The sequence below is a fragment of the Perca fluviatilis genome, chromosome 14 (assembly GCF_010015445.1).
Source record: "Perca fluviatilis chromosome 14, GENO_Pfluv_1.0, whole genome shotgun sequence".
Taxonomy (NCBI): Eukaryota; Metazoa; Chordata; class Actinopteri; order Perciformes; family Percidae; genus Perca; species Perca fluviatilis.
Window position 1 is genome coordinate 30,993,082 of NC_053125.1, and position 23,122 is coordinate 31,016,203.

Genomic DNA, 23,122 nt, shown 5'->3' on the forward strand with positions numbered 1-23,122 from the left:
TTGACATGGGTTTGATTCCCAGCCATCGCGGTCAATTTCTTCCTGTGACGTTATACATACTGTTATACACATTCGAGCAAAATGGTATAGCACTACTTCCGTTGTTGTTGTGGCCGAGTGGTTCATGTCATTCATGTCTCCCCGCGCAGGTTCAAATCCTGGCAACGACAAAAGGCTTCCTTTACAGGTGGTAGCAAACCAATGACACATCACACTATACCGGAGTGCAAATGTATTATAGCATAGGCACTGGAAGCCACCCGTCTTAACCGTCATCTATTAGCATTTATTGTCAGTCTCAAAACCCAGATGAGTTGCATGATTTGCAGTGAATATCTTTTTTTTGTCCAGCGATGGTGGTATAGTGGTGAGCATAGCTGCCTTCCAAGCAGTTGACCTGGGTTGGATTCCCAGCCATCGCAGTCAATTTCTTGCTGTTGTGTGCTTTATTTGTCAAGAAGTAAGCAGAAAGGCAAAATATGTGCTACTTTTCCACTATGATTGATGACATAGCAGTGCAAGCATTTTGCCCTGGTTTGATTTCCAACCAGTGCACTTGCATTTACAGGTTTTAAGGCCATATACAACATTGACATGACATGTTTTACCCAGGTTTCTTCTTTTATTCAGGGATCTCAGAAAAAAGTCAAAATAATCTGAAAACTTTTGGGGGATGTATCTCAGTGGTAGAGCGCATGCTTCGCATGTATGAAGCCTCGGGTTCAATCCCTGGCATGTCCAGCAGGTATTATGGTATAGTCTGTAAAAGAGCTACTAATGATACACTGACAGTGAAAAGGGAAGAATATTAAAAGTACAGTGATGTCTCTGTGTACTTCACCCATGTCCTGCTTTATTCAGCAATTGAGAAGGATCTGAACATTTGAGCAAATTTGTATAGCACAGTGTGTTGTCCAGACCTCCTTGCATTAATGGAGATTAATGCAAAAATCACAGTCAACTTTCCCACAACACCCAAACTACTTATTTTTAAATTGTAATCATGTGTTCCTAGAAAATTCCTTAAGTAACTTTTATTATTAAGTTACTTGGCCAACCTGGTTTGATAAAACATTAGATCTCTGTTACGGTACAAATAAGGGAGCATATCAACCAATCAAGCGGCCTCCACTAGGGTCTGCAGACACAGCCAGTGCACTGCAGTTTTTTAACTAATTGAGAAGGTTATAGCTGCCTTCCAAGCAGTTGACCTGGGTTTGATTCCCAGCGATCACAGTCAATTTCTTGCTGTTGTGTGCTTTATTTGTCAAGAAGTAAGCAGAAAGGCAAAATATTTGCTACTTTTCCACTATGATTGATGACATAGCAGTGCAAGCATTTTGCCCAGGTTTGATTTTCAACCAGTGCAGTTGCATTTACAGGTAATAGCTGCCTTCCAAGCAGTTGACATGGGTTTGATTCCCACATTCAAGCAATATGGTAGCACTACTTCCGGGGTTGTCGTGGCTGAGTGGTTAAGGCGATGGACTAGAAATCCATTGCGCAGCTTCAAATCCTGCCGACAACAAAACGCTTCCTTTATAGGTGGTACACTGTAAAAAAAAAATGTTGACTCAACTTAAAAATACGTGTAACCTGGTTGCCTTGAAATTACAAGTTGTTTGGAAATCAGATATTAAGTTGGCACAAAGAGGCTATTCAGTTCTCTCAACTTAATGTTGCAAGTTCACTGTACTAATGACATGTTCAGTCAACTAAGCTTTCTTTGTAAACACAACATTTAATTTAGTGGATCCAGCTTCTAATTATGCATTATATGAACTAATGATTGTGTGGAGTCAACTCCAATCTGCATCAATTCAACAACATTATGTAGTGGGGGTAATGTGCATTTTCAAGTTGTCTTGACTAAGCTTTGTATTTGTGTTGACTTCATTATGTTTGTTGTATTAACATATCAAGTAAGTTGACTAGGTTGCCTTGGAAATCTAAGTTCTACCAACTTATTTTTTTAAGTTTACACAAGACAAGAATGTGAGCCAAGATTAACAAAAACATTTATTTCACACATTCAAGTGTTTCATACAATACAAAACATTGTTAAGACACAGCATCAACATTTCTTTCCTTATCCACTCCGTTAAATATCCATCTGCCTTTCACACATGTTTTTTTTCTGCCATTACAAATCATAAGCCTTACTGTTACAGCGGCTGTGTGTGTGTGTGTGTGTATATGAGAGTGAGTGAGTGAGAGAATGGTGTATGTCTGTGTGAGAGAGCATCTGTGAGAGTAAGTATGTATGTGTGTGAGAGTGAGTGAGTGAGAGAAAGAGGGGAGTGTATGTCTGTGTGTGTGTGAGTGAGAGAGAGAGAGAGAAAGAGAGAGAGTGAGTCAGTGTGCGTGAGATAGCCTGAGTGTGCAAGGTGGTGGCAAAATAAGAGAAGATATACAGTGACATCAATCGACTAGAGGCAATAAAAACAGCATATTTTGAGAGACAGAGAAAAACAACTCCCAGGACTTCAGGACCTCAGCATCAAAAGCTAATATTTGCACAACAGTCTGCTTACCAGAACATGCAATGCTTGACGAAGTAACATGATAATTTAACAAGGCTATTTGAGGTAGTAAAACAAAAATCAAATGGCAATAGTTTTCTCCTTTCCATTCCACGAACAACTGACCTTACTATCACCTAGTTCTTAAAAGACACACTTAAAAACAAGGAACAGTAACTCCATGACGACTATGTAGCCAAGATAACGGGTGGCACTTTTGAATAATATAAAAAACAGCTATTAGGACTGTCTAGTCAATCTCAGCATCAACAGCACATAGGCTATATGCAGAACATAGTGCTATCCAGAACATGTCATGCTTGAAAAATGAACAGGATAGTTTTATATGGGTGTGTGAAAACAAATAAGAGGCAATATTTATCTCCTTTTCATCCCTCTAACTGACCTCAATGGTCCAAGTGCATGTGTTGATAAAAGGTTTAGCAAACTTGAAAGACTGGAGTAGGTGTGCAACTCCAAAGTATATAGCAAATTAAACCGCTTTCACCTTTGAGAGCTAGGGAAAACTAACTGGACTACCTAGTCCATCTATCCATCAGCCGCACATATACATAACCGTGTGCTTTCCAGAACATGCAATGCTTGACAAAGCAACATCATAATTTAACAAGATTATTCGAGGTAGTAAAACAAAAATCAAATGGCAATAGTTTTCTCCTTTTCATCCCATGAACAACTGACCTTACAAGTTCTTAAAAGACACACTTAAAAACAAGGAACAGTAACTCCATGACGACTACGTAGCCAAGATAACGGGTGGCACTTTTGAGTAATATAAAAAACAGCTATTAGGACTGTCTAGTCCATCTATCCATCAGCCGCACATATACATAACTGTGTGCTTTCCAGAACATGCAATGCTTGACAAAGCAACAGGATAATCACTACAATTTTTAGTTTCACAGGACATGAGCTTGTTCCGGAGTCCATTAACTCTTGAAGAGCAAAGGTCTCCACCAATGTTCATTTCCACCTTTTGTATTACCTCGAACATGTACTTGAGCCCTTTTGGGTAATGGATGTTGAAGACGTAGAGCAGACCCATCAGCAGGACGAATGCGTTGGGCACATCCTTCAGGTCCCGAAGAACGATATGCTCCTCCAGAATCAGTGCAATATCAATCATCTCCTTGGGGACAGGGCGTTGAGGATCCTCCTCTGTAACCACCAAGATTCCAACGTTCTTTCCTTTCACTGCCTCACTCTCTTCGTTTGGCTAATGACACAACAAAGTAATAAGAATAGATTGCAAATCAGCATTAATTCCTCAAGACATGCTTATTCAAGATGCATAGCAAACATGGGTATGAAAATGTCTGATGCAAACTAATGTAATGTAAAATAGGGGTGGTACGGTTCATGAAAAAACATCCAAACCGTTCGGTCCGCGCGTGTGCCGCACGGTTCGACGCATGTGCAATGTGGCCTCGTGCCCGTCAGGTGCCCCGTATGTGACCTCACTGTGTTTCCCTTTCGCGCAAAAGAAGAGGTGTGAACAAGTTACCAACAAAACGTACAGCGAAAGACGTGCAAAAATTTCAGGCCGTCATGCCAACGTGTATACATTTTAACATCAATGTACGCTGTAATGTTTTTTCACTCGCTGAAGCGGCTGCAGTTTAGATCATGTCGGGCGGGGCTGCTCAGTTCTCCCCGCGACTGACGCGCGCACACACACAAACACACACACACAAACAAACACAAACACACACACACACACACACACACACACTGTGGTGGCAAATTTTATTTCAACCATTTGTTTAATGATATTAACCATTTGTTTAAAGATTGTTTTATAACGCCACAAGATTTAGCTTCTTCATGTGTAGATTCAAAAGACTCCAAGTGAAACAGCTACAGCCGTCAACTATAGCCTAGAGAGTTATTTAGTTTTACTAGCTTGAAGCTCCTCACATTGTTGACTTTTTGCTTAGATAGAAGTGGAGAAGGCCGATGACATGTTTACTACAGTGAGAACTACGTAGGTTTCTGTCTCCTGAGATAAAACTGTTGTTTAGGCTAATGTTAAGAACAGAGAGCAGAGGGGAAGGTGAGACAATGGTTTGACTGTTAATGATGTCCTCTCTTCAACTATGAGCATGCTAAAGACATTTAGAGGGGTGGCTTAACAGAGGTCTTCACTATATGATGTTTTAATGTTTAGATTTTAGGTTAGGAAGACCCTTTCAGATGTGCCGTGGTACTTGTGAAACAGTTTTCTCTGCATTTGCAAATGTAAATAAATACTCAAAGACCAAACTTTAACAGTCGTTATTCGTTTTGATTTTATCATGAATATCACTAACGCCGTTGCTTCAAGAAAAACTTACACCACAACACACACACACGGTGGATGCAGGAAAAAATAGAGAGGAGACTTATACAGGAGGGCCTGACAGCTACGCTCATTATTGTAAGTGCAGTGATAAGTCCAATAAGTACTTTATCAAATGTAATGTGTAATCCAGGTGGCCTCCCACCTGGATTTGACAACATAAGCAAGCTAAAATCAGACCAAAAGTCAGAGTGCTTTTGATTGCTGAAGGAATTGACTACTGGACAGCTAGCTACTAAGTTAAGTACTTACTTTATTTGGGTTTTCTGCTACTTCTTTGACTGTTCTACTTTCTTTCTATTGCTGCTGCTGTGTATTTGCTGTAATTGGTTTTTGGTTGAGCAAAGTTAATGGTTTTGTTAGAGTGAAACTAGTTAGTGTGAAGTGTGACTTTGGGAGTGGGGCCTAACGACTCCCAGGTGCTCTGACTGATTAGCGAGGGTGTGGCCTCCCACCGGCAGCCAACACAGTCCCCTCTTTTTATTTAACATTGGTATTTGCGTGAAGCGGCAGCTTCGTCGGACGAAGACTCGGAGGACAAAGACAAAGGAGTCTACGCAGGAGTCTTCGCGGGAGGCCAAGTGGGAAGTTAAGTAGGCTGACATCTCATATCCGACCTACATTGCTTGTGACTTAATCCGGAAATGTGCTGCTTCTCCATTCCTGTCCGCATGTCCTCTCGGAGATACTACAAACCACGCATTAGCTCGCAAGATTTCCGCAACCCCACCACTCTTACCTATCCCACCCGTTCCACACACACATAACACCTTGTTGCAGGTGGCCTGTGGAACTGCCAGTCTGCCACTCGCAAGACTGAGTTCATATCTGGCTTTGCAGCCCTGCAATCTCTTGACTTCCTTGCTCTCACAGAGACCTGGATTACACCAACCAACAACACCACCCCTGCTGCTCTCTCTTCTGCCTACTCTTTCACTCACACACCCAGACCCACTGGGAGAGGTGGAGGTACTGGCCTTCTCATTAACCCCAAGTGGAGATTTTCTCTCTACCAACTGCCAGAGTTCACTCCTCTCTCTTTTGAACTTCATGCTGTCACCATAACTCATCCGGTGCAACTAGTCATCATTGTTATCTACCGCCCACCTGGTCCTCTGGGGAATTTTTGGAGGAGCTGGATGTCCTTCTTTCAAACATCCCTGAAACTGGCCCTCCGCTGGTACTTCTGGGTGATTTCAACATCCAGACAGAGAAGTCAGCTGTCTTTCTTCACCTTCTTCTCTTCTTTTTGCCCTCTCCTCACTCCTCTTCACCACCCACTCACAAAGCTGGTAACCACCTAGATCTCATATTCACTCGAAACTGCTCTACATCCAACCTCACTGTTACTCCACTCCATATCTCCGGCCATTTCTTCATCTCATACTCTCTCCCACTCTCACAAGCTCACAACCATATCTCAAGAGACACTGTACCTGTCCGTACGAATATTCGCTTCACTCTCCTTCTTCACTGGCGGCATGCTCTCTGCTACCCTCCCTCCTTCAGACTCTTTCTTGCTCATGCCTCCCAAACCTGCCACAACACTCCCTTACTCTATCCTCCTCTCTTCGCCCTCTCTGCCCTCTTACTTCACGACCGGCTCTGTTCTCAAGTCCTCCAGGGCGGGGGTTATCTGGACCCAGTGCATGCTGAAAGATCAACTATAGGGGCAGCGGAAAGGAAATGGCGGAAATCTAAACACCCAGATGATCTGCTTACTTATCAGTCTCTTCTTTTCCTCCTTCGCGCGCTCTATTTCTGCAGCAAAAGCTCCTTCTATCAAACCAAAATTGAATCCGCTTACTCAAACCCAAAAAACTTTTCTCCATCTTCTCTAACCTGCTAGATCCCCCCATTTCACCTCCTCCCTCCTCCCTTCTACCAATCCACTTTGTCAACTACTTTGTAAAAAAGATAGATGATATACGCTCTTCATTCTCCACCACACCTTCTGAAATCCCCTTACCTTCAGTCACATCTAGTACTCTTGCCTCTTTCACCCCTCTATCTCCAAATCAAATTCTTACTTTGATTACCTCTGCCCGCCCAACCACCTGCCCCCTGGATCCTATCCCTTCTCACCTTCTCCAGTCCATTGCTCCTGACCTCCTTCCTTTCCTCACTCATCTCATTAACATCTCCCTGTCAACTGGCTGTTTCCCCGATGCCCTCAAAGAGGCAAGAGTTACCCCGCTACTCAAAAAACCAACAATCGACTCCTCTGATGTAAATAACTATAGACCTGTCTCCCTTCTTCCTTTTCTATCTAAAACTCTTGAGCGTGCCATTTATAATCAACTCTCTACTTATCTCAACCAGAACAACCTTCTTAATCCCCACCAGTCTGGCTTCAAGGCTGGCCACTCAACAGAAACCGCCCTCCTTGCTGTCACTGAGCAGCTTCACATTGCTAAAACAAACTCTCTCTCTTCCATCATCATCCTTCTAGACCTTTCAGCTGCCTTTGACACAGTGAACCACCAGATCCTCATTCCAACACTCCAGAATCTGGGTGTCTCAGGCTCTGCGCTCTCTTTGCTGACATCTTACCTGTCAGACCGAACCTACCGGGTAACTTGGAGAGGATCCAGGTCAGAGCCTTGCCCACTCAAAACTGGGGTTCCTCAGAGATCAGTCCTGGGTCCCCTCCTCTTCTCTCTCTATACCAACTCCCTTGGGTCTGTCATTCAGTCGCACGGCTTTTCTTATCACAGCTACGCACGCGACACCCAACTAATTCTTTCCTTTCCTGAGTCTGACACTCAAGTAGCAGCACGGCATTTCCGGCCTGTCTGACCGACATCTCTTCTTGGATGTCCACTAACCATCTGAAACTCAACCTTGACAAGACTGAGCTCCTTTTCCTTCCAGGGGAAAGGCTCTCCTACCCAAGACCTGACTATAACAATCGACAACTCTGTGGTAGTCCCCACCCAGACTGCTAGAAACCTGGGTGTGACACGCCGCGACCAACTCTCCTTCACTGCCAACATTGCTGCAACCACCCGATCCTGCAGATACATGCTGCATAACATCAGAAGGATACGTCCACTTCTAACGCAGAAGGCGGCTCAGGTTCTGGTTCAGGCTCTAGTCATCTCACGTCTAGACTACTGCAACTCCCTGCTGATTGGCCTGCCTGCATGTGCCATCCGACCCCTGCAGCTCATTCAGAACGCAGCAGCTCGACTTGTCTTCAACCTCCCCAAGTTCTCTCACACTACACCTCTCCTCCGCTCTCTTCACTGGTTACCAGTGGCTGCCCGCATCCGCTTCAAGACACTAGTACTTACATACAGGGCCATGAACGGATCAGCCCCAGCTTACATCCAGGACATGGTCAAACCATATACCCCAACCCGCCCACTTCGCTCTGCATCAGCCAAACTGCTTGCTGCCCCCCCCCACAGCGAGGGAGAACTAATCACTCAACCAAATCCAGACTGTTCACTGTCCTGGCTCCCAAATGGTGGAATGAGCTCCCCACCGAATTAAGGATGGCTGAAAGCCTACACATCTTCCGCCGAAGGCTAAAAACACATCTCTTCTGACTACACCTCGGTTAAAAAAATAAATAAAAAATCTTTAACCTGCACTTCTGTTTCTTTGTAGCTTAGCTTATTTAAAGCTAATGTACTTGCACTTACTACTTGTTGTCTAGAGTTTGGACCTTCTCAGTTGAATGCACTTAATTGTAAGTCGCTTTGGATAAAAGCGTCAGCTAAATGACATGTAAATGACATGTAATGTAACAGCACACAAGCACACAACAGCAAGAAACTGACTGCGATGGCTGGGAATCAAACCCAGGTCAACTGCTTGGAAGGAAGCTATAACCTTCTCAATAAGTTAAAAAACTGCAGTGCACTGGCTGTGTCTGCAGACTCTAGTGTAGGCCGCTTGATTGGTTGATATGCTCCCTTATTTGTACCGTAACAGAGATCTAATAAGCATGGAAGCTAAATGCACACTGCCTGCATTACTGCAGTACTTCAAATACTAAGTTACTCCCCTAGTAAACTAGTATTCACATGAAATAAATCAATATAACATTGAAACCATTCAGCAAGGCACTCTGGGTAACATTCAACACACAAACTGGTTGCTAAGGACTTGTCACTAGGCTTCCTCCACTTCGCTGTTTAAACAAAGTGGAATAAACGTATAATAGTCCAAATCTACACAAAACCAGCAATCAAGTCATAAGCTGACATCAAATGTGGCATTTAGGAAACCTTTATTGCAACCTTGGCACGGTAAGATGTCCAGACTAGCAGCATTCATTTTCGTTTTTTGCATCCTGCTGCTTGTTTTTACTAAAGCAGTATATGAAATCAGATGTATTACTTACCATCATTTAGTTGTTTTGTGTTATTTAGCTATGATATTTATAAAATATCTGGTCATGCCAGACGTCATTATTCCACTCATTTTTTAAACAATGCAATTATCCGTTTCAGCCATCAGGAGGGCAGTGCTCCCTGTGCCCCACAGCCAAACTCATGGGTCAGACCCATCTAAGGAGGCCTGAGACTAAGAGCTAAATGGAAAAATATGCACCAGATAAGCCACTTTGAAATGTTGCTGTTTCTATGAATCCAAAAGTTGGGATTACCCCTCCCTCTGGACTAAAAAATGTTGGATGACTCTCCCCTCAACAAAGAATAAAAAGACATGACCCTCCCCTACCCTCCCCGGATGCGGTCCATTGTGGCAACACTGCAGAATATCCAGAAGTTAAAGCCCGAGCAAGAACAGTCTTTGAGTTTTGTTGGTGACCATGATGTTGTGGCCCTCCTCCCCACGGGGTTCGGGAAAAGTTTGATTTTACTTACCACTGCCAGGGTTGCAACTGACATAACAGGCTAAAGCAACAACAGTTTATGGAAAGCACAGGTGTATTTATGGTCAGATCTTGTGCCTGACTGATGGGAAAGTGATATTGATAAGTGTTGTGATTGACGCATTTACAGCGTTGGCTATATTTTTGCCAGCTTTCCTTCCTGTTTTAGCAAGCGGCGACTGTATTGCGTTTTGCCTGTAAAACCGTGTCCATGTTCTTCATATTTATGTAGAATTATAGTTTGCTCACAAAACTAAGATAAGGGATTAATCCGGGATTTCCCAGTTATCCTGGCTCAATTTAGCCTTGACCACGTGGAGTCGGCTTACGTTTGTACAGAGCTAACACATGACCTAGCATACGGGCTAGGCTAAGCGTGCATGTTGCCCAGCAACCCCCCCCCCCTCCCTCGGCCTCTTCAGCCCCTCCTCGTGCACCCAGCACCACTACCGCCCTCTTGAGGCTAATATATGGCATATATTGTTAAATAGGTGCACAGTATGACCATGATTGTGATTTAAAAGGGTTTAAAAGGCCATTTTTATTGCAAAGGAAGATGACATAATTGAAAGAGTGGCAGTCCAAGCACAGACAATAAAACATCGTGGAATACTGGATGGAAATATGGCGATTATGTTTCATGTATGTGTTTTTGCGAAGAAGTTTACAATCTCCTCATCATTCCATACACATCTGATGTTTTCGCCTTTCTTCCGACATGTCCTTTCAACTACCATACAATGCTTGGTTGTTTCTGGAGAGGATATTATTTTCAAGACCACAAGAGGGTGATGACAACATACGAGTGAATGTGTAGGCTTCTTGTCCTAATTTGTATGTTGTGTTTTCATATAGATGCACCTGTGAATCTACTTCCTAGCATTCCACAAATTTTTGAAACAATGCAATTACCTGTTTCAGCCACCAGGGGGGCAGTATGTGTTCTACCAAAATAAGTTCCTCACCAAGGCTATTTTGCAGATGCACCCTACCTGTGTCCAGTGCTTAGAGCCGGCCAAGACAAATGTGATTGGTTTAAACAAATGCCAATAAGCCAGAGCAGGTTTTTGACCCATTCCGGAATGTTGTGTGGACTCACCAGACCTTCCTCCGCAGCGCTGTGGAGGAAGGTCTGGCAATTTGAGACACTGGTGCTTCTGACCTGCTGCACTCTCAGCTGCCATCTGCTCTGCTGCTTATTCCTCTCTGTCCTGTGCTTACCCCCCATACCTGTGTGTGTGTGTGTGTGTGTCATGGCAACATTTGTTTATGGGAGTACATATAAAGACATCAAGTCCTCTAATCCATACGATGATATGGGTCATTTAGTTCTATCCCTATTACGATCTGCAGGATTGTTTTCCGTCCTCATATCTTGTTATATCAGTTTGGTTTTGTTAAGGCACAAAAATTATGTGATTAAGTTTAGAAGAAGATCATAGTTTGGGCAAATATCATACGTTACTTTGCTTCTGGCTATCCCCACTACAACCAAATGTCAGCCACCTTTTGGATGCTGGGACACGTGTGACAAAACTGTGCTTTACTGTACTACACAATCAACCAGTGTATCTAACCTTAAATTCACTTAACTTGCCAGGCAGGTGTGTGACAAAGTATTCCAGGAAGTTGACTGCTGGAATGTATGACTAGTGGTCTATGTACCTGCAGGCAAGCATTAAAATGATTTTTCACTTCTGACAGGAGTCCCTTTTTGGAAGCTGGAAGACAACGAGAGGTAAACAAATACAATTACCATTTCAAAACTTCACTTTTATCTTATACTGTATAGGTGGTTAGAACTTATTATGCTTTCAGGCAAACTGTAGCTACATATGGCAGAAATAGCACAGATTTAACATGGCTTGGATAGTCTTTAACTATTGCGAAAGTATATTTAACTAAAAGCTATTTTACATTCAACACATTTTTACCAAACAAATGAAAGATTTTTTTTATATTTTCTTACAAAAAATACTACAGATATGCTCTTAGAGTAGATTTTATAAGAGGAGCTTGGACACAGTTTGCCTCTTGTCATTATGTTGTGATACTTGCAATCAGTTTGGTATCAAAATGTCCTGGGAGCTGTAGTTGCTGAATGCTAACAGACATTTGTTTTATCTTTGTTACAATGTTGAGATGCTCTCAGATTGTATTATCTTTTAAATACCTAATGAATGTAGAATATGAAGGAAAAAACCTATGTGTCATGTTTTGGCTTTTTACGAAGATTGGTGAAATAACCCATTTTTCATTGGACAAGCATCATAGCTGAGTCTAGTGAAACAAAGACTAGCTTGAACAATGTATTACTCACTAGGATTTCACATGCTTTTCAAACTTCAGCTTAACTCAATTCATAAAGTAAAACAATAAAAACAATGACAAAAAATCTTTATTTATATGGCACTCCAATAAAATGGGTTCACAATGGGCTTAATAAACAAAACCAGGAATGGCGATAGGAAGCAAAGTTATATATACAGAATACATGGTTGGAAAATAGCCATGATGTTTAATGTCTAATCTTTGCTCTGCTTTAGTGTCCAATGTAAAGTAATTACATCACAGTGGCATCTCATGTCAAGTCCGTTCAATTTCTTTGGTTCAATGACACAAATTTGATAGTTGATGGAAATTCAAGTCTCCTTTTTTCAGTAGTGATATGTTACAGCTAAACATCTAAAACTGAAATGATTTTTATTTTAATCAGTTTTTTAACCTGGTTTTAGTTTTTATTTAATTTTACTTAAAGTGCTCATGTTATGCTTTTTGGCTTTTCCCCTTTCCTTTATTGTGTTATATATCTTTTTTGTGCATGTTATAGGTTTACAAAGTGAAAAAGCCCAAAGTCCCCCCCAAAGGGACTTACCATCTCCAACAGAAAACACTGTTCACAAAACTGCTCCAAACAGCTCTACTGTAGTCCAGCCTTTTACTTCCGTGACAAACGTGTCGATTGACAAATGAAAAATTTAAAACCTAGGAACCTCCCTGAATATTTTCTGCTTGAAAGAGGAAATGGAATAAGTATTCAGATCCTTACTTCAATCCATACTTATGTAAAAGTACTAATACCACACTGTAAAAATACTCTGCTACAAGTAAAGTCCTGCATAAAAAAGTAAAATTACTAAATGCAGAAAAATCTAAACAGTTCAGTCAATCAACTAAGTATTTAATGGGCTAATCATTTCAGCTGGACTTGTAGGCATATATATTGTTGGGCATTTTAATTTCTAATAAAACATATTTGTTAACTACATGTGTTTTGTCTGCATAAATCTTAATGTGAAAGTAACTAGTAACTAAAGCTGTCAGATGAATGTAGTGGAGTATATAATATTTCACTCTGAAATGTAGCAGAGTAGAAGTAGAAAGTGGCATGAAAAGAAATAGCTCAAGTAAAGTACAAGTACCTCTAATTGTACTTAAGTAGAGTACTTCACACTAAAGTAGTGCAAAGATTAAACATTAAACATCATTGCCATTCTTCAACAATGTATTTTTTGTATTTTTATTTATATATATATATATATATATATATATATATATATATATATATATATATGTACATACTTCTGAGAACATAAAAATAAATAAAAATAAATATATAAATAATAAAACTGAAAATTAACTAAAACAAAACTAAAATGAAATAAAAACAAACTAAACCTAAAAAAGCTACTATATATTATTTATTGACATAAAAGTCAAAACCTAATGGGCAATATCTCCTCAAATGCCCTTGCTTTGTCATACATCAAAGCCAACACAATTGTTCTTATTCAGAGGGCAGCATTTGATAATACACTCATCCATCACACGCTATACAATGGAAGCAAAAAAACAGCATTTTAAATACCAGAGAAAAAAACTATTATAACCTTGCTATGAACTTAATTCCTAAGAAGTTGTATAATCACTTGGAGAGAGGTTCTTCCTTATATGACAATGCATGATCCCTGCATTTTCATTTCATATGCGAGAGAAGTCTTGAAAAACTGATTATTTAGAATTATTGAGTGTATTGGCCTGTTTGGGCCTGTTGGTCATCATTGAAATAATATAAATAATACATGTTCAAAGACATGTGAAGGTAAATCAACCACCGTAGAAGTTTGGATTGGATCCAAACAAGTCAACAAGCTAATCAGGTTTAAAAGCCCTGATTTGAGATAAGTTTTAGTTTGTAAGCTGATAAGCGGAACAATACACACTGAAGTTGGGAAATATCAGATAGTAGCATGCCATTCAACTTGACTAACAACCACGAGTTTTAGTTATCTGGAAGGTTCTACATTTTTTAAGATTTTTGGCTTCCTGGTAGCATTTTGAAGAAACCTTGTGTACCAGGAATCTCACATAACACCTTGTACTTTCAAGCATCTATTGTCAGATATAAATTTATATTACAAGGAAAAGGAATGTATATATGTCTTCTGATCCTTCATAATGACAAATCATTGTGTCGCTTGTATTCTCTCTCTAGTTGGGATGGCGTTACTGAAGGCAGTAAGATACCTGGCTGTTCTTCTGGTTATATACTACAGTGTGGAGGATCACAGTTACAGAGAGTCTCTGAATCTATTCTTTGAGGTAAGAATAAGATTTTTTTTTTGTTGGCATTTTAGGTCTTTATTGGATAGGACAGCTTAGACATGAAAGGGGAGAGAGAGGGGGAATGACATACAGCAAAGGTCCTCAGGTCGGAACTAAACCTCGAGGACTGAGTCTCTGCACATGGGCGTGTGCTCTACCAGGTGAGCTACCCAGGCACCCAAGAATAAGAATTAAGGAGTAACACTCAAGTTTGTGTTGCTATACCATGAGATACAGCTATTGGTGTGATTTGGCTACATCGCTAAGGATTGCTGCAGCCATGGAGCGTGGGCCTCCAAACTCACCACCTGCTCCTGTTGTGCCCCTTCCTCCTCCCCCCCCACTCCATCTCTTTCCACCTGCTCCACCAGGAGCACATCACGCATTACCACTCCCAGACCCTCAAGTGTCCAATCCCGCCATAGTTCAACATCACATCTCCTTAAGTCCTCTAATATTTCCTCATTTATGTCATCAACACATCCATGATTCATGGAAATGTTGTGTTAAACAGAAGCCACAAAGAATGCTGCGACTTTTTGAGGACTGTACTGTAAAGTGCCTCCTGACCGATCATAACAGTAATATCTTTCCTTGTAATTATGTATGGTTTGCAAAAATGGGAACTGCGGCGTCCGTGTAGATGAGAGAAGCAAGGTGTAGACGCATTGTGTGCACGTGGCCAAGCACGCGCCCCTAAAATAGCATCTGAATAACGCGCCACTGACTTTAGACTAGCACCACTGACTTTAGACCAGGTTTTTCCTGGTCTGTGGCGGAATTGTTTTCTGAAACTGCAAAATAGCACCAGGGAACGTTTGCGCCTGAACACGCCTCCTCTTTTCACTGAACCACCCTCTGGAGCACAAATACATTCCCTAATTTACCAATGTGCGTCTGTGGAGGGAAAAGTCCGCTGTGCGTCGGGTGCAAAATAGGAATGATACATGCGTCGGTAAAATAGGAATGATACATGCGTCGGTGTACAAAGGCAATTGCGCTGGGTGCAAGATAGGGCCCTAAATTAGATTAAATAAGATTAGATTCAATTTTATTGTCATTGCACAGGTACATAGCAACGAAATGCAGTTAGCGTCTAACCAGAAGTGCTTTAAACAGTGACTGAATAACATATGCTACAGTATGTACAGAGTGCAAGGTAGGAATGAGAGATATATATATATATATATATATATATATATATATATATATATATAGTACAGGCCAAAGTTTGAACAATCTTTTCTAATTCAATGCTTTATTTATGATTTAATTTACTGAAGGCATCAAAACTATGAATGAACACATATAGAATTATGGACTTAAAAAAAAAGTGTGAAATAACTGAAAATATGTCTTATATTTTAGATTCTTTAAAGTAGCAACCCTTTGCTTTTTTATTAATAAGGGAAAAACTTCCACTAATTAACCCTGACAAAGCACACCTGTGAAGGTAAAACCATTTCAGGTGACTACCTCATGAAGCTCATTGAGAGAACACCAAGGGTTTGCAGAGTTATCAAAAAAAGCAAAGGGTGGCTCCTTTGAAGAATCTAAAATATAAGACATGTTTTCAGTTATTTCACACTTTTTTGTTAAGTACATAATTCCATATGTGTTCATTCATAGTTTTGATGCCTTCAGTGAGAATCTACAATGTAAATAGTCATGAAAATAAAGAAACACATTGAATGAGAAGGTGTGTCCAAATTTTTATAAACTTTATCTATCTATCTATCTATCTATCTATCTATCTATCTATCTATATATATATATATATATATGTGTGTGTGTGTATATAAATTATATATATGTGTAGTTGGTTAAGTCGGGCATGTGTGTGCGAGTTAAATTTAGCCGACAAAAACTTACCGTCATGCGATGACGTCAATTACGTTCAGGCAACAAAACGACGAGTTAGCATTAGAAAAAAGATTGTGGTTTGTAGTAGTCCTGGGACACAAACACGCATATCCTGGGTGAAAGTCTTGTGTTTTTTATCGGGACACAAACTCTTCTCCCCGCTTAAAAACTCCTGAGTTTTATCACCCACCGCACCACTACAACATCATACGCGCCACTTCGCACTCTTAAACATCCGCAGTCAATGTGTTGCATACAGAAATAAATACGCGGAATACATATGAATTACAGTGCATTACTTTTTGTAGCTATGTGTACAAATGGTTCATGAGAACAGCCTATAAAATGACAATAAATGAAAAAAACAAAGGTTTTACCCGACAGTGACATACACGTATATCATTGTAGTATAACTTTAGTTAATATAGTGTATAATCAGTATTTAGTTACAGTTTTTGATTTATATAGACAAACTATATAGACAAAAGTTAAAAAAAACTTTTAACTGATCAGATGGACATTCATTTTTCCAGGGATTGATGGGTACAAAAGCATCAGAGATTCATGCCAGAGAAAAAAGACAGGGTGAGTCCCGTTTTGTTAGTATCAACAGCATTTTTCACCCCTGAATCTTTTCATATCACTGAAGTATCAATTCAGTATTTGATTATGTCTGTTTCATGTCTTCCCAGCTCCCTTGAGTTCCACTGATTATGTAATCGAAATTGTTATCAATACCTCTCACCTGGCACTTCTCGAAAAGGTTTTGAGTGAACTTCCTTCAGGGATCAACCTGATCAACAACACTTCTGTAATTACCAGCGTCAACATCACAACAGGTATAACGTCTTTGCATTTTGTTTTCCTATTGTTAATTTGATTTTGTAAAACATGTCATTAAACCTTGATGTTGAGTGCTGCTGTTTCTTCACAGTGTGTTCCCCAAATCTGTCTACATACCAGTGCAGATGTGTAGAGAACTATGCTTGGTCATATAACACCTGCATTGCCCTAAATGCCTGCGATGCCATCATTAATAACACCTGTGGATGCATTAATTCCCTTCCACCTGATGGCCAGTACTGTGAGCTAAACACCAGTCAAAAAGGTAGGCCTGAGTTGTGTGTGCAGCACAACCATAAGATACGTTTGCTCACTCAGTAGAATTTAATTACACACTGAGATGTATCATCTGGAAAAAAAACATGTTGATTGTGTACAATTCAAAAGGCACTTGAGTTGTACACAATACTTCTATACTTCTCCACAAAACTTTCATTGTTTACTCCACTGCTTTCATTCTACAGCTATAGTTACTTTCAGATTCATTACATATAAAACACATGATCAGTTTTTAGAATATTATCACTTGTTGTACTGTAGCTGGACATACAACAATAAAATACTTCCACATCAACGCATACAGTACTACTACATATCCTACATTGGTGTACAATCTGATAATAATAAACACAGTACTCTGAAAAGAATCTCCAAAGTAAGGACTTGGAATACTCAAGTTAAAGGGTAACTTTAGTTGTTTCAACCTGGACCCTATTATGCTATGCTTTTGTGTCAAAGTGACTGATGGGAACAATCTTTGAAATTGGTCCAGTATTAAAGGGTAACTACTGTTTTTTTTCAACCCGTTTTCCTATATGTTTGTGTCTAAGTGACTGATGGGAACAACAATCTTTGTAAGCTAATAGGGCAATTGTCCAGCTTGTATTTACCTTCACAAAAGTGCCTGCTTTGCTGCTGACAGGCTCAGATTAATATTCTAAGTCTCTGACAACATTATGGAAATGATCCCTTCAGAGATGACCTTTAAAACCTCTTTGAGACCTTTCTGTTTAACCAGAAACAGCTCTGAAGTCGCTAGCTCTAAACCTAAAGAGGATCTTAAAAAAGGATCTTACTCTTTAACCAAAATGGTCTATCTCTGTAGGGATCCTTACCATAATGTTGTCAGAATGCATTAACTAAAAAACTGATGCTGGACTTTTATTAGTATTTTTACAGTATAGTATGACCATTAGGTGCTTTGTATGTATCTAATCCTCTAATCCAATCCTAAATGCTCTGTCTGCAGTAGTTTCACTGTGCTCTGAAAAAGCCTTACCATTTTCAAATTTTTCTTTTGTTTTTATTGGTAAATGGCGGACACACTTGTTTTTACTCTCTTGAAACAGGAAACCACCTACTGTATCACAAGTGTTCTTTTGCATGGTCTGATGCCAGTCCAAGTTCCAGAAGATAAAAACCGGTTGACTGGCATGCAGGCAGATAAAACCTCCACGAGGTTTCTTTGTGAAATTGTTCCCACAGTTTTGATTGAAAAGATTACAACTGCTCCACATTCAATGAAGGCCACCTCTTGTGATAAGAAACAAATGTGTCTTTGCTGTGCATGGATAATGTATTTGACTTTCTAGTTGTGGCATAAAATATTGTTAACATGTGAAAGAAATTATTAAAAACCTCAGTCATGTTTCCTTGAAAAACATTGGCAGTGTAAAGTCCTGTAGTCTATATCCATGGCTTTCCACTTCCGGGATTGTTCAGGTGCATCCTTCTTTTCGCCCGGATGTCCATCCCCTTCCTCTTTCTTTGTGTTGGCATTTTAAACTCGGGTGGATTTATAAGGACTATGGTTAACTGCTCCTCAGATCTCTGCAGGATAAATCCAGACAGCTAGCTAGACTATCTGTCCAATCTGAGTTTTCTGTTGCACGACTAAAACAACTTTTGAACGTACACACGTTCCACCAAAACAAGTTCTTTCCCGAGGCTATTTAGCAGAGGCGACGTTGCTCCATCCGACGCTTAGCGCCGCCCAAGACGATTGTGATTGGTTAAAAAAAAGGCCAATAAACCAGAGCACGTTTTTCTCCCATCCCGGAATGCTGTGTGGACTAGCCAGACCCTCCTCCGTAGCGCTGTGGAGGAAGGTCTGGCAATGCAAGACTAATAATCCTCTAACTCTGCTGGGTCCATGTTTCATTCCGATGATGTTGTTACATCTAGGGAATAACACGCTTAGATCCAAAAGTTCAGAGTGTGGAGGCGAGGAGGCAGTGAGAAGTTTAGAAGGCGTATTAAAATAAAAAGTGAAGACAGCACCTGCAATAGAATGTGATGGATTTTCTCATGTTCTCCCCCTTCACAGACCTGGTGGACTTTGATTTGGTCAAGAAGGTAGAACACAAAAAAAACACGATGAGAAAAGAAAAGGCAAAACAACGGGAAAACTGGAGATAGCTAAATAATGCACAGGAACGCAAGAGATAGTTACGTGGCTGAAACAATCACCTGGCGGGGACTGAAAGCAGACCTCTCCCTAATATAGGGAGAGTGGCAATCAGCCCCAGGTGCGTGGACTGGAGCAGGTGTAGTTGATCATAGTGATTGCAGCAGCCTTGGTGCCAGGGTGCCTTCAGTGGCAGTGGGAATTCAGGAAACTGAGGAACAAAAAGAGACGGACGGAGACAAACAACACAGAAACAAAAGGGGCAGAGGCAAGGGAGACACACAAAAAGGGAAGGGGAGACAGCTCAGGGAGGTGGGGCCCTGACAATCTGTTAAACATTGAGTCGCTATAGTGTTCAGATGTTGATTATAATTGAAGGTTAAGCAGAAAAATGTGGTGTAATAATTGATTCTCCAATGTTGCTTTACAGATGTCACTCAATGTTCACCTCCGACTGGTATGGTTTTGCTTTGTTTTGCATGGATAAGTTCAACACAGTCTGTAGTAGTTGAAGACACATGTTGCAAAAAAAGAGAGCATTCATCGAAATGGATAGTGATGCAGATCTTTTTTTTTACAGTGACACCAACAACACCAAACACAACAACCCGAAACGTGACGACGTCAAACACAACACAGGCAACGCCAACAACCCAAGAAATGACAACACCAAACGCAACAACCCAAAACAAGACGACGTCAAACACAACACAGGCAACACAGCTGGTGGACTTTGATTTGGTCCTGGATTTGCGTGTCCCAGTCTCCAGTGTGCCATCACATTTCATTAATATATTCAGGCAAACACTGTCAGCCTTAACGTTTCCCCTTTTCACTGGATCTTTAAATATAACAGACATAACTTTCACCACAGGTAAGAACTTATGCTACATTTCCCCCGTCCAATTTGTATGTCTGATTTAATGCTCCTTAGTGTCTGTTTTGTATACCATGGCTTGATTGTTTTATGTTACTTTCTTTCTTTAAAAGGGTGCTATCCAAACTCCACTGGAGGACTGCAGTGTCAGTGTGAGAACAAGTTTGCTTGGCAATGTAGCATGTGTAACAGCTACGGTGCGTGCAGTAATGCTAGCAGTCAAACCTGTCAGTGCATTAATGGATTTCCTGATGGAGAGTTCTGTGAACCAATCACAAGTAAGCTTTGCTATTTTGTAGCAGTTGAAATAAAAGCAATGCTATCTACAAAAAAAAGTTAACTACTAGTTAATTATTATCGGCCGTATCTGCTTGACCGTCCTACATCGGTTGACATTAACATGGTTTGGGTTGTGTTTAACTATCTGTTAAACATTGAGTCGCTATAGTGTTCAGATGTTGATTATAATTGAAGGTTAAGCAGAAAAATGTGGTGTAATAATTGATTCTCCAATGTTGCTTTACAGATGTCACTCAATGTTCACCTCCGACTGGTATGGTTTTGCTTTGTTTTGCATGGATAAGTTCAACACAGTCTGTAGTAGTTGAAGACACATGTTGCAAAAAAAGAGAGCATTCATCGAAATGGATAGTGATGCAGATCTTTTTTTTTACAGTGACACCAACAACACCAAACACAACAACCCGAAACGTGACGACGTCAAACACAACACAGGCAACGCCAACAACCCAAGAAATGACAACACCAAACGCAACAACCCAAAACAAGACGACGTCAAACACAACACAGGCAACACAGCTGGTGGACTTTGATTTGGTCCTGGATTTGCGTGTCCCAGTCTCCAGTGTGCCATCACATTTCATTAATATATTCAGGCAAACACTGTCAGCCTTAACGTTTCCCCTTTTCACTGGATCTTTAAATATAGCAGACATAACTTTCACCACAGGTAAGAACTTATGCTACATTTCCCCCGTCCAATTTGTATGTCTGATTTAATGCTCCTTAGTGTCTGTTTTGTATACCATGGCTTGATTGTTTTATGTTACTTTCTTTCTTTAAAAGGGTGCTATCCAAACTCCACTGGAGGACTGCAGTGTCAGTGTGAGAACAAGTTTGCTTGGCAATGTAGCATGTGTAACAGCTACGGTGCGTGCAGTAATGCTAGCAGTCAAACCTGTGAGTGCATTAATGGACTCCCTGATGGAAAGTTCTGTGAACCAATCACAAGTAAGCTTTGCTATTTTGTAGCAGTTGAAATAAAAGCAATGCTATCTACAAAAAAAAGTTAACAGAATTATTATCGGCTGTATCTGCTTGACCGTCCTACATCGGTTGACATTAACATGGTTTGGGTTGTGGTTAACTATCTGTTAAACATTGAGTCGCTATAGTGTTCAGATGTTGATTATAATTGAAGGTTAAGCAGAAAAATGTGGTGTAATAATTGATTCTCCAATGTTGCTTTACAGATGTCACTCAATGTTCACCTCCGACTGGTATGGTTTTGCTTTGTTTTGCATGGATAAGTTCAACAGAGTCTGTAGTAGTTGAAGACACATGTTGCAAAAAAAGAGAGCATTTATCGAAATGGATAGTGATGCAGATCTTTTTTTTACAGTGACAACAACAACACCAAACACAACAACCCGAAACGTGACGACGTCAAACACAACACAGGCAACGCCAACAACCCAAGAAATGACAACACCAAACGCAACAACCCAAAACAAGACGACGTCAAACACAACACAGGCAACGCCAACAACCTCTATGCTAAACAACACAACACACATGGCAACACCATCAACCCCAATAACAGCAAACACAACATCAACGACCCAAAAAATCACAACATCAAACACAACAGCAGCGGGTACGACATATAATGTTGAGAATAAAAAAGGGTGTTTCTCATGAAATAGCTTCTTTGTGATAACAACTGTTTCTGTTGTAGTAAGCAACTTCTTTACCATGGCTATACCTTTTGAGGATTCATACAATGATCCAAGCAGCAGCATTTACCAAGACTCTATGAACGCTGTAAGTCTTATCATTCAGTTTACTCACAATGTTGATGCAATAAATGTACATGATATTTTATCCTGGTTTGACTGTAGAACCTATAACAAGCAAGTCATTGTCTCAAACAGATTAAAACCCAAAGTGCTAAGTTCTTCTCAGCTTTTAATGTACAACTAAAGTTCCGGTAAGTCGATTTTTGTTTTCAGGTTCATTACGTATATTACATTAGCACAGTGCCAGGGTATTTAATATGTACATACAATGAACGTAAATAAGTCTTGATACCTTAGTATGCTATTTTAAGGGGTTTGCTAAATTGGAAATCAGAGTTCTTTACATTATTTTGACATCATATACTAGCATGGCTCTAGGGAGGGCAATGTCGGTCCACTACTTTTGGTCCAGTCTGACATATCTTAACTGTTAAATTGATTTGCTGAAAATTGCCATTTGTGGTGAGACTAGTGATCTCCTGACTATACCTCTAGCACTGCCAGCATGTTGACATTTTTCGATTTTAGTGAAATGTCCTGACAATTTGTGCATAGATTTCGTTGAAATATATTCTTTCGGGGAATGATTGTAAAGAATGACAAAGAATGTGTTTACGGCATTAACTATCTAACTGGGACATTTTGGAACCGATTGGTGGGGATTGCTACCATGTACACACAGCGATCAAGCAAATTACGTTTAACCATGTATCCAGATAATTTTAATTTTAAAATAGCTCACATTACTGTGTTGTGTGAAC

General features: G+C 40.3%; 1 protein-coding gene and 2 non-coding genes across 6 annotated transcripts; all 3 read left to right on the forward strand.

Annotated features, from left to right (window-relative positions):
- The first annotated feature begins 350 nt into the window (after positions 1-350).
- trnag-ucc lies at positions 351-422 on the forward strand. The gene has a single exon. It is a non-coding gene; the product is annotated as a tRNA-Gly (tRNA).
- A 1,035-nt stretch (positions 423-1,457) lies between these two features.
- On the forward strand, positions 1,458-1,528 carry trnas-aga. The gene has a single exon. It is a non-coding gene; the product is annotated as a tRNA-Ser (tRNA).
- Positions 1,529-11,359: 9,831 nt separating this feature from the next.
- On the forward strand, positions 11,360-22,627 carry LOC120572756 (integumentary mucin C.1-like). 4 transcript variants are annotated; one of them, XM_039822175.1, is made up of 14 exons: positions 11,360-11,465; positions 14,223-14,329; positions 16,729-16,780; positions 16,888-17,034; positions 17,130-17,303; positions 19,876-20,319; positions 20,436-20,600; positions 20,849-20,875; positions 20,999-21,292; positions 21,409-21,573; positions 21,816-21,842; positions 21,965-22,219; positions 22,301-22,386; positions 22,497-22,627. In XM_039822175.1, exons 2-14 carry the CDS (start codon positions 14,228-14,230, stop codon positions 22,554-22,556), a joined length of 1,998 nt encoding a protein of 665 aa, XP_039678109.1. In that variant the 5' UTR covers positions 11,360-11,465; positions 14,223-14,227; the 3' UTR covers positions 22,557-22,627. The 4 variants fall into 4 exon arrangements, with proteins under 4 accessions (XP_039678109.1, XP_039678110.1, XP_039678108.1 ...); XM_039822176.1 differs by having other exon boundaries at positions 19,876-19,902; positions 20,026-20,319; positions 20,849-21,292; XM_039822174.1 differs by having other exon boundaries at positions 20,849-21,292.
- Positions 22,628-23,122: the final 495 nt, after the last annotated feature.